This window comes from Phyllostomus discolor, chromosome 5, assembly GCF_004126475.2.
Source record: "Phyllostomus discolor isolate MPI-MPIP mPhyDis1 chromosome 5, mPhyDis1.pri.v3, whole genome shotgun sequence".
Taxonomy (NCBI): Eukaryota; Metazoa; Chordata; class Mammalia; order Chiroptera; family Phyllostomidae; genus Phyllostomus; species Phyllostomus discolor.
In genome coordinates this window covers 151,119,763-151,132,124 of record NC_040907.2, presented here as the reverse complement: position 1 = coordinate 151,132,124, position 12,362 = coordinate 151,119,763, and the positions used below count along the sequence as shown (strand labels likewise).

General features: G+C 37.5%; 1 protein-coding gene and 1 non-coding gene across 7 annotated transcripts in view; both read right to left on the bottom strand.

Annotated features, from left to right (window-relative positions):
• Window positions 1-12,362, bottom strand: part of R3HCC1L (R3H domain and coiled-coil containing 1 like) — a 94,675-nt gene that overhangs the window by 31,644 nt on the left and 50,669 nt on the right. For 2 of the 6 annotated variants that reach the window (XM_028511825.2, XM_028511822.2), the window contains exon 2: window positions 5,611-7,433. In XM_028511825.2, coding sequence (XP_028367626.1) covers window positions 5,611-7,419 — 1,809 coding nt within the window. In that variant the 5' untranslated portion in view covers window positions 7,420-7,433. Of the gene's footprint in view, window positions 1-5,610; window positions 7,434-10,321; window positions 11,208-12,362 lie in introns of those variants that run through there. The other 4 variants (XM_036027123.1, XM_036027125.1, XM_036027124.1 and 1 more) reach the window with 4 other exon arrangements.
• LOC114498328 lies at window positions 9,529-9,692 on the bottom strand. The gene has a single exon (XR_003684757.1). It is a non-coding gene; the product is annotated as a U1 spliceosomal RNA (small nuclear RNA).

The following is a 12,362-nucleotide window of genomic DNA, read 5'->3' as shown; positions in this document are numbered from 1 at the left end:
AATACACAAGGTCTGTCCAGAAAATGTCCAACCATTGTTAATCCAACGAGAACGGTGTGCATGACATCAATGTAACCTGGCAGCCAAGGAGAGTTGACTTGAATGTGCATGCATGAACAATGACAACTTCGCTGTACTAGTCAGTGGGGGCAGTAGACACCACTGAGTGAGCATGTGTACTGTGTGGCCATCACATTCAAAATGACTGAGCAAGTAGAGCAATGAATCTTCATCAAATTTTGCATTAACCTTGAACATTCCTCTGCAGAAACTATTCAGATGATTGCTGCAATTATGGGAACTGGTGATTGGCAGCTTCATCATGACAACTTACCTACTCATGCATCATGTTTCATGAATGTTTTTGGTAAAACATCAAATCACCCATGTGACTCAGCTCCCATACAGCCCAGAATTGGTGCCCTGCAACTTCTGGCTTTTCCCAAAACTAAAATCAACTTTGAAAGGGAAGAGATTTCAGACTGTCAATGACATTAAGGAAAATACAACAGGGCAGCTGATGGCAACTAAAAGAACTGTGTGAAGTCCCAAGGTGCCTACTTTGAAGGGAACTCAGGCATTACTGTCTTATACAATGTTTCTTGTATCTTTTTTTTTTGATGGTTTAATAATGTATTTATTTTTTAAGTATATTTTATTGATTATGCTACTACAGTTTCCCAATTTCCCCCCCTAGATCCCCCACTTTGTTCATGTCCATAAGTTCTTTGAGTTCTGTTTCCTATACCATTTTTGACTTCTCTCCATCTATTTAATGCCTACCAATTATGCTTCTTCTTCTCTGTACCTTTTCCCCACTATTCCTCTCTTGCTCCTCCCCACTGAAAACCCTCCATGTCATGTCCATTTCTTTCATTCTAGTTGTTTGCTTAGTTTTTGTTTTCATTGTTTTCTTTCTTTTTTTTTTTTAGGTTCATTTGTTGATAGTTGTGAGTTTGCTGTCATTTTACTGTTCTTATTTTTGTATCTTCTTTTTCTTAGATAAGTCCCTTTAACATTTCATATAATAATGGGTTGGTGATGATGAACTCCTTTAACTTGACCTTATCTGGGAAGCACTTTATCTGCCCTTCCATTCTAAATGATAGTTTTGCTGGATAGAGTATTCTTGGATGTAGGTCCTTGCCTTTCATGATTTCAAATACGGTACTTCTTTCCAGCTTCTTCTTGCCTGTAAGGTTTTTTTTTTTTTTTAGAAATCTGCTGATAGCCTTATGGGAACTCCTTTGTAGATAACTCTTCCCTTTCCTCTTGCTGCTTTTAAGATTCTCTATCTTTAATCTTGGGTAACTTAATGATGATGTGCCTTGGTGTGTTCTTCTTTGGGTCCAACTTCTCTGGGACTCTCTGGGCTTCCTGGAAGCCTATTTCCTTTGCCAGACTGGGGAAGTTTTCCTTCATTTTTTGTTCAAATAAGTTTTCAATTTCTTGCTCTTGCTCTTCTCCTTCCAGCACCCCTATAATTCGGATATTGGAACCTTTCAAGTTGTCCCAGAGGTTGTTCAAAAGTCTCTCTTCATTTTTTTGAATTCTTGTTTCTCATTCTGTTCCAGTTGGATGTTTATTTCTTCCTTTTGTTCCAAATCGTTAATTTGAGTCCTGGTTTCCTTCCTGTCGCTGTTGGCTCCCTGAGTATTTTGCTTTATTTCATTTTGGATATCTTTCATTTGTTCTTTTATTTTTCAACCAAGCTCAACCAGTTCTGTCAGAATTTTGATTACCAGGGCCTTGAACTCTCCATCAGATAGGTTGACTATCTCCTCATTGCTTAGCTCTCTTTCTGAAGTTTCACTCTGTTCTTTCATTTTGGCCCTATTTCTTTGTTCGGGGTACCTATTAAGTTGTAAGGGGGCAGGGCCTTAGGTATTCACCATGATAGGGCAATCCTCCTTGCTGAGCTGCAGCACTGCTTGTGGGGGAGGGGCCAGAGAGGGAACAGTGCAGCTCCACTGCTCTCTAACCCACTTTTCAAGGAAGTCTTGTGTGAGACTGGGAGTTTCTCTCACAGCAACAACCGCTGTGGTCCACGGCCAGCTCTGAGTCTGTTTCCCCTTAAGTCAGCCCCACCCTCACAGTCCACTGCCTCGCGTGGGTTCTCTCCATCCACACTTTAGTGGTCTGGTTGTTCTGGTTGACTGTTTCTTCAATTCTGTGCTTGTCGGAGTTCCATGCAGTTTAATTTTCTGGCACTTCTGGTTGTTTATTGATTTTAGATTAGTTGTTATCCTCCTCTTGGTTGTGCGAGGAAGCAAAGGGTTTCTACCTACACCTCCATCTTGGCCGGAACTCTCTCTTGTATCTTCTTCAACAAAAATCTCTTATTTTTCATAGTGCATGGCTGGATACTTTCTGAACAGACCTCACATATCTAGCTATTTGTAATTTATAGTTTATCAAACTCCAAGTGCTCAACATTTGTTACTTAACTGCAAAGTGATGGGTTACCAACTAGTAATGAGGTCCCTAAGGGTGGGATATGAAGGACTTTACTCCCTTTGGACTTCATATAATTTGTTTTTAGTGGATTATGAATTTTCCCTTCAAATTTTGGATTGCCTATATAAAAATGGAGAGCACAAGCAGAAGGAATAGGTAATATTCTTTACTTTTCTCTTTTCCATTCCTACATATTTTTATACATGGTATACATTATGTAACAAAAAGAGGCTCTTACATTATTTATTCCCATATACATACTCAAATCCAGGCCAGACATGGCCAGTGAAGGGAGCAGATGCCAGTGCCTATCAACATCAATGTTACATTTCTGGTATCTTACTAACCCTCCTACCAATAAGTTTGCTGATCAGCAGAGGCACAGGGGCTGTAGAAGTTTTATCCAGACAATAATAATTCCTTAGTTCTTGTACCAAGGTCTGAGGGTTAAAAGATGTCATGCCAACATCCCTTTCTGCATCAATTACCAACTTAAGTCTCTGGACAACCCATACCATGGCTTTACAAAATTAAGTGCAATCTACAGACACTCATCAAGAGTTGCAGTAGTAGGCCTTCAATAACAACCTAGCTATGCTCTCTACACTGGTTAGTCAGTTTTAGAGGTTCAAACGTCACAGGAAACTGCTTCACATGCCAATGGCTGCCACACCCGGCTCTACAGCATACTTTTCTGCCTATTAGAAGTATTAGACAAACCTCCATATGTCTAGCCATTGTCAACAAAGAAACAGGCAAGCTGGAAAAAGAGCCAAAAATCTTTGCTTGGAAAGTTTTCAAGGTAGGCAGACACTCTGGTTTAGCCTTTAATGAAGTATGTTTGGAGTAATATAAATAATAAACTAAGTGTTAACAGTCACCAAAAGACTATTAATGATTGGAATTGTGATATTTTTTAAGTAACATTATTATTATATTACATCTTCTAATACCCAAAGCACATGAGACCAAAGTTTAAAGTTGGATCCACTTCAACATTCTCAATCCATATCCTTCTTTCTTCCTTTCATCCATCCTCATCCCTCAACATAGACTCTCTACACTAAGAACCTGCAAAGATATCCAAACACAACACCCAAACACTGGCTGTCTTCAGTTAAAACACTACATACTCCATTTCCTGCCATTCCCAGCTTTTGGTCACACTAGTGTCCTCTTTGGCTATAGTACTATGCTCCTCAAAATACTGAGTGAGTGCCTAAATTCTTTTGAGCCTAAACAATATTAAGACTTGAAAAACTAGTTACTCGCCAGAACCCTTCCCCCCTCAATACAAAAGCCATATTCCTAAGCTACCACACAAAACCCAAGTTCTAGCAGCAATGATGTTTTGAAAGCACGTGCAGGTCACCCTGAAAAGAGAGTTCTAACTGCCCTATCACCTACATCCATTCAGTGAATATTTAAAAGCTACCATGTGTGACAGGCTCTATATGCCATGCCCTTCTTCTGTAGAAAACTGTTCTCTCTCTCTCTACCCTACTTAGGCAGTCAGCCCCCTTTCCAACTCCTGTGAACACCCCTTCCTGTCTCAGATTAAAATATTTTCTTAATGCTTGAATCCTTAATAAATTCTATATACTCATCCAACTTCCCCCATTATTGGTATTTCTGAATCTAATTTGAGTCTAAAATCTCTGCTGAACACTGTTTTTTTCTTATTATGGGCTGACAGCCATTTCTAGTTACCACACATACTTTCTGACATATTTAAGTATGGGTTTTACCTTTGAGCTGTATTATTATTTATGTGAGTCAGGATCACTTGAAAAACTTGTAAATATACACACTGCTGGGCTAACGAGTTTGCATTTCTAATATAACTGATGCTCATGCTGCTAGTCTAGGAACCATACTATGGGAACCATTCCCTTTGAGAATCTGATAAAAGCTATGAAGAACTGTACATACATATAAAAATTTTCATGCATCTTCAAGAGGTTCATGAATGTCTACCTATAGATACTTTCTGCTCTCTGTATCTTTCTGAGGAATGTTTGGGACACAGGGTTTCCTGATTTGACTATAAGAAGTGCTGGTACTGGTAGATTTACATGCCAATACTTCCTAAGAGTGAGGAGGAACTGCTTGGTACCAGAAAGTCAGTTCTGTCCAATGGGCTGATCTCTTCAGTCTTATGTGTCTCTTTCACATGCATGTGATCATTTTTCCATGCTTCTGGTTTAACTCTCAGAAACAAAAGACTCATCACTTATTTAAAAGCCTCTTTGGAATTACTCAAATAGAACTCTATTTTAGAGGTGAAGAAGTAGTCTGGTAGAAAGAACATAAACATTGGATTAAAACAGAATTGGATTGTAATCCTGTTTCTGCCTTTCCTAAAGATATGACCACCAAGCTTTAATTTCCTCATTTACAAAATTAGATGTTTTATAAGGAAATCATTTTTTTCCTTTTCAGGAAAAGGTTATACAAACCCACTATAAGGAATAAAAGGGGAGTGGTCCTTATTTATAGTAAGGAATTTAAATGTTGATGGTCTAAATTAAGAATATGAAAATATTGAACTAAATAATTTATAAGAGGCCTTCAAAAATTTAAGTTTGTATTTATGAACTCTAATGAGCCAGCATGTCATTATTCACTTATATTTTCTATACAGACTCAATAATCACTTATTCTTTTACTCAGCATAAACTACTTTTAAAAAAAGTATCTTCCTTTATTTCACTCTTCTCTGTTTCTTTTGCTCTGCTGTGTCTAAAAATATCTGAACATTGACTAGAAAAATGAAATAATAAATTATTCTCCTTCCCTCAAATAGGCCTGTGTAAAATACATCTTGTCAACACAGAAAAGCCTCTTTGAAGAAGTTTCCCTCTGTACTTCCTAAACAGACAGCCAGTACTCACTAAATTCATCTTTAATCTATTCACTCAGGATTTGGCTATTACAGATATCGCTCAATTCTGTATGTTTTATTTTTTACAGATCTACCAGATATTCTTTTCTCAATCTACAATCCTAGAAGTTTATTGCAGGAACCTTTACACTGGCTATAAATGAGTGAATTTGTGAAGGTACACAAATGCCTATAAAATTACCCCTCAAATCCAAAGTTCTATGAATCTACAAATTATCTAAGCATCAAGCAATTTCCATTACACATACCTCTTGTAGAAGGCGTGGATCCAGGCAGTCACCATCATCATTAAACATGGACTCCCAGCTCTCCTCAGTAGCAGCACTTCCCTCCACGTGAGAAGTTTCAGTAGCTTTTGGGTTCATGGATGTCTCTATAGAAACTGATTCTATATCAGGAAAGGATACACCAAGTTCTATATTCTCTGAGTCATCTCCCTCTTTTGATTTGAACTCTTCAGCAGTTTTCAGTTCATGCAATGCCTCTGTTATATCACCAGTACAATCTAGATCATTGCCCAAGGCACTACCTGAAAGTACTTTTGTCCCATTTAACACACTGAGTTCAGAGTCCAAAAAGGTGTTACAATTACTACCAACAATCTTCTTCATGGGCAAGGCCGAAGCAAAATCTGACGAGTTCTCTATCAACTTTCCTGTTGACTCGGTGAAACTAGATGAAATACTCTCAGCATAAATATCTGAGCAAGCAGTCAGGTTGCTGAAATTTTCAGTGTCATTCCCACTTCTAGCTACACGAAGAGGGGTTATACCTTTACTCATTTCTAAATATTTTGAGAAACTACTTGTGTTGCTACAGGCCTCATCAGCTATTCTAACTGCAACAACACAAGGATTGTCTATAGTTATTTGGTCAGATATGGTATCTGTAATGTCCATCATACATGTCTTACTTGTAATGTCGCCTACACTCTTAAACCCATTACCTGTGTCTGTTTCATGAGCAAGGGCAGCTGATTCAGAGGGTTCATACTTTACACATAATTCATTAGCAGTGCTGCCATTCTCCTCACAGTCTCTAATCATTGGTGGATCAAAAATGCCATTTGTGCTCTCTAACTTGTTGACTAAAGTCATTTTATGACAGATGTGACCCACTGTCTCAGGAATGGAATCTATACCTTTCTGATCCAAGGTGAAATCTGTACTGTTGGCTGTATCACCAACATTCTCAGCTTCAAAGTCTACACAAGTTTGATTAGTGACACCCTCTGGACTTCCAGGAACAGGAAGAGTGGTGATGCCTCCACTGCTGAGCTTCAACATTCCACCTGATGTTTGCATGCCTTGTTGCACAATTCCAGGATCAGAGCTTAGTTTTGCTGGTCCGATCATACTCTCAGGTCTCAAAACAGAATTATGTACTCCAGGGAATTGAGACTGTATCTCCACAACCTTGGCATCAGTTTCAATCCTGCTTTCTAAACCTCTGTTTTCAAATGTTTCCCCATTTAGTTCAGGCCTACTGAAATCACAGAATTCCGCATTTTGGAATGGCCCGTTTAGAATCGAAGACTCACCAATTTCTGAACAAGACTGAGATAGAAGCAACCTCTCATGTCTTGTCACACCTGTGGTTTCAACCTCCAAACACTCTTCCTTCTTTGGCTTAAAATGTCTTTGTGAAAGTTCACTAGGTACAGTCCCAGAATTTAGCACTCCTTGCTGATGTTCTTGGGGTAATATTTCTTTGGATTCTGTGGCTCCCCTCTTAGTACAAACCCTATCTTTACTGTTGTCTTGAAGGCATGTGTCTTTTCTTAATTTTGTTGAAGATTTCTTTCCTTCTCTATGACTGTGCTCCTTTTTATTGGGATAAATACTTAGTCTTTGAGCCTTAGGTTTATCTCTGAAGATCTCCTTTTGAGAGAGACAATCTTCTTTTTGTTCTTCTTTCACCAAAGAGTTAGGTAGACCACAGTTTTTTTCCTCATCCCTTGTCTTGAGTAGTACTACACCCCTTCGAGCTTTAGGAACATAAAGTGCCATGTCAGGCCTTCTGGTTCGAACTCTGCATCTCGCTGCTTCTTGCTGCATGGCACCACCTCAATCTGTAAGAAAGAGAGACTGATTTAATCACAAGAAACTAATCACAATGTATTGAACCAAGAGATTTTTAAAGAGTAAGTAGAGGTCCTACTAATCCATCCTATAGAAATCCTGAAGTTGAAAATAAGAAAATATGCCATAAAATAACTCATGCATTAGGTAAGCAACTAATAAAAAGTAAATTCCAAAATAATTCATGAGCCCATGAATTTCATCCATGTGTCCTCTTTCTTCATATTCCCCAAATCATTTACCTCTACCTCTCAAGTGCTCTCTATTTTTTAAACAAGTAGCCTTGTCTTAGGCTGAATTAAAATAGATTATTACAGCACTGATTTTCACCTATCAAGTACTCAAAAAACATAACTCCATATTCTAGGAGCTCAGAATTTTCATTGAAGAGTATATTCAAGGACAACCCTAAAAACACATTTGCTCAACTTATTTTTATATACATAAAATTTGTAAAGAGTAACTCAAATGGGAACAACTTGAACGTGGGCTAGAAAATAAGGCAACGAATCAGGGACTACGTCTGAACTATGATTTTTAGGAAGAAAAGGTAGTAGGAGAAAGTCATTATTCTATTAATACTATTTAATCAAGTGACCTACTATAAATTTTTCTTTCTTCCAGAAGCAATAAAACAGGTCTGGGGAGGAAGAAGGAGGGTGGAGGCCAAGGAATGTGATGAGACAACTCACACTATTAACTCCCTGACAAGCTCTACCATAAGTTACTCAATGGAATTTAAAAAGGGGAAAAACTTAACAAAGGTTAAATAAACCTTCATCTACTATCTACAAAATATAAGGAAATGTACTACACAATTCATACCGAGTTATATTTTTAACTATGAATTTTTTTATTTTTTAAGATTTTATTTATTTTTAGAGAGAGGGGAAGAGAGGGAGAGAGGGAGAGAAACATCAGTGTATGGTTGCCTCTCATGTGCCCCCAAACGGAGGCATGGCCTGCAACCCAGGCATGTGCCCTGACTGGGAATTGAACCAGTGACCCTTTGGTTTGCAGGCCCGTGCTCAATCCACTGAGCCACACCAGCCAGGGCTATTCTTTTAATCTTCATAAAAAAGTGAAATAGGTATTAGTTTGTCCAGAGCAAAAAGAATAAGAGGTCGCGAGCGCACGCACACACACACACACACACACACACACACACACTAGCCATATACTCTTCAATTTGCCCGTTGTTAATATTCACCATGTACATTTCAAAGGAAAGAGATAATAAGAGGAAAAGAAAGGCCAACAAATCCTGTCCACTCTTTTCCAGATCCCTAAGATTTTACCTGGTTCAGAATACATGTACTTCCTTAGGTAAAAAAAAAAAACTCTGCTGTCAAGGCCCAGACTGTTTTCTTTTTTTTAATCCTCACCCTAGGATATAGTTATTGATTTGAGAGAGAGAGAGAGAGAGAGGGAGAAATAGATAGATACATGGATGTGAGCAAGAAACATCAATCAGTTGCCTCCCATAAGTGTCTCAACCAGCAATCAACCCATAACCTAGGTATGTTCCCTGTCTAGGAATCGAACCTGCAATCTTCTGGTGTATGGGACAGCGCTCCAACCAATCAAGCCACCCATCCAGGGCAACACAGGCTATTTTCTTTTCAGTCCAGATATATACCATGACCCTGAGCACCAACTATCCTGAGTTTTCTTCATTTCCCTTTTATCTTTTGATGTCCTAATTAACTAGCCCACCAATGTTCATAGATTTTCTATTTTTTTTTCATTTGTGGAAGAATATGACTTTAACATTGAGCCATGCCAGTATTTTTTTAAAATGCCTACTTTTAGGCCCTGGCTGGCGTAGCTCAGTGGATTGAGCACGGGCTGGGAACCAAAGTGTCCCAGGTTCGATTCCCAGCCAGGGTGCATTCCTGGGTTGCAGGCCATAACCCCCAGCAACCGCACATTGATGTTTCTCTCTCTTTCTTCTTTCCCCCTCCCTTCCCTCTCTGAAAAAAATAAATGAATAAAATCTTAAAAAAAATGCCTACTTTTCAAAGACAGAAATACTAATGTGTACTCCATTGGAGGAGATGCCACAGACAGTGTATCTTTTATTTTTAGGGGACAGCACGAATGCCACCTCCCACTACCACAAATTATGCAGCTGAGTTTCTCACACTTGGGGAAGTCACAGGGGTCAGCACATCCCAAGTGCAATGGATAAGCCTCTCCCTGGGAAAGCCACCTTTGTGATCATGGTAACTCCCCTGCCAGGTAAGTATGACACAGTATATCTTGATCTCAGTTAGCAAACATCTGACAAAATACATTATGATGAACTTTTGTACGTAAGACAGTAAACTATGATCTATTTAACAGAAGTGATAGGTGTACTCAAACAAAAAGTAATGATAATGGGTAGAGAAAAATTTAAAAAAGGTTATTTAAAGGAGAACTATGTCCCCCATAGCCCTTTAAAGTTCAATATTTTAAACAATTTGGGTGTAAACAATAGACATTGAGTGCTTATCAAATATGCAACTGACACATAACAGGATTAATAGAAACCAAAAATTGTAAAGTCACAATTAAATATCATTTTTATAATTTGAAATGCTGTGCTGAAAGTAATATGAAGACAAAACAATGAATAAACACCAAGATCTGCTTTGGGTTAAAGCAGAAGACTTGACTTGTGTACAATTCCCACATACACAAAAAAATCTAAAGGCTTTTACTTCATCTACAAAGTCAGTAGGAGTCAAACTATAGTGATGTGGAAGTTCAGAAAGGCAACACAGTCTTAGATTAGAGTCTAGAAAATATACGATACAATGTATGTTTAAAGGAACTAAGCGGTCTGCTGTCTGCTTCTCGCCCAGAGAGGTCTAAATAGAAATATCACAGTTACCTTTATATCTGATAGACAGAACAAATATTCTCTTCTAGGTTTCTACGCTTCTGTATTTCTCTAGAAGGCAGTACCAGAACCAACTAGTAGAAATTTAAAAAAAAAAAAGAAAGAAAAGAAAAAAGTTTAGCTCAATATAAAAAGAACTCTGCTTCTAGAGTTCTCCAACATTATTTTTAGGTAACAAACTCTGTATCTAGAATCATTTAAATACATTGTGAACGAATTTCTGTCTGTAAGATAGATTGTTCTGAATTAATTTTAAGCATTCTTAAAACTAAATTCTGCAATTCTATTTCTCATCTGCAACGGACATATATCAAAGGCTTCAAATTTAACATTATTATGTGCTACAGCTAATAACTTGTAAATCCCAATCTTCCTTTTTTTAAGTTAATGCCCACATATTGTCATGATACAATTTCCTAGAGCTGAATAACAAAATAATAAATTTATACTATTATCTATTTCCTACCAAAACACTAAATTCAAGTATGCCATGACCAGCAGCATAAATGTAAATGTTTAGCAACTGGTTTTCCAAGTCTAGTTTGGAGTACTGGTTGATATTTTTGTTATGCCAGTAATATTAACAATGTGAAGTGATAATCATTTTTGAATCGAAGAATATATCATCAATTTCTGAGCTATGCACAATGTAATAACTAAAGGCATGGACCCATTTAAGTTTGTATTATTGTCATTTTCTCCATCACTTAAAGTCTAGGCAATCAATAAACAATTATCAAGCCTGAATTTATAACATTTGCCAAATTCTGTGGTGTAAATATTCCCACCTTGGCTAATTTTAAGATACAACTGTGATACCACTGAACACAATAACGGGAAAAGATTCACAGTAGCACATGATATAGTATTTCAACTATAAAGGTACAATATACAAAAATAATTCAAGGTCATCGATCATGGTATTATGTAGTAAAATAACTATAAAGTGATGAATTTTGAGTATTTACAATTTTTATAAATGTCATCTATTAATAGTAAGCTATGCAATTTAACTGTTAATACCAGCTATGTTTAACAATCAGTTTGCAAAATTCCTAAATTTTAACAATCACCTTTCTCAGTCAAGTGGAAGATGCTCCAATACAAAACCGGCTGTGACAATCCTTTCATATAACTTAGACACACAAAAAAGGAGCACCCCCATCCTGTGGACTTTCAAGATAATGCCAATTCAATTTAAAGACCTGTTGTGTTTCTATAAATTTCTTTTTGCAAATATAGACATGAAAGGCCTTTAATATTAGGAGAAGGGATGCCTGTCATATGCAATTTTTAAAATGTGTCTTGCAATTAAAATTTTCCCACCCAGGTATTTACTAAAAGCACTTGATCTTTTCTTTCTCACTTTTAAAAAGTTTTAACTTTTTTACAATGTTCTAAGTGGTTTTATCACTACCTGTACAACTACTTCTTTTGCTTTATCATTTTTGCAACCATGCATGTTTCCTCTCACCCCTCTCTCTACACACACACATTTTTGCCCCTGAACCTTCTGAGGACAAATTACAGGCATCGTGACCCTTACCCTTAAATACTTCAGAGTATATTTCTTATAAGCAGGCATATCCTTTTATACAATTACAAGTTAAAAATATTAGCAAATCTAACATTGACATTTTTTATATATTTTATTGATTATGCTATTACAGTTGTCCCATTTCCCCCTTCACTCCCCTCCACCCTGTACCCCCTCTCCCACCCACGTTCCCCTCTTTAGTTCATGTCCATGTGTCATACTTATGAGTTCTTTAGCTTCTACATTTCCCGTACTTTTCTTGCCCTCCCCCTATCTATTTTCAACCTACATTCTATGCTACTTATTCTCTATACCTTTTCCCCCTCTCTCCTCTTCCCACCCCCCTACTGCTAGCCCTCCATGTGCCCTCCATTTCTGTGGTTCTGTTCCTGTTCTAGTTGTTTACTTAGTTTCTTTTGGTTTTGCTTTAGGTGTGGTTGTTAATAATTGTGAGTTTGCTGTCCTTTTACTATACATGTCTTTTCTTTATCTTCT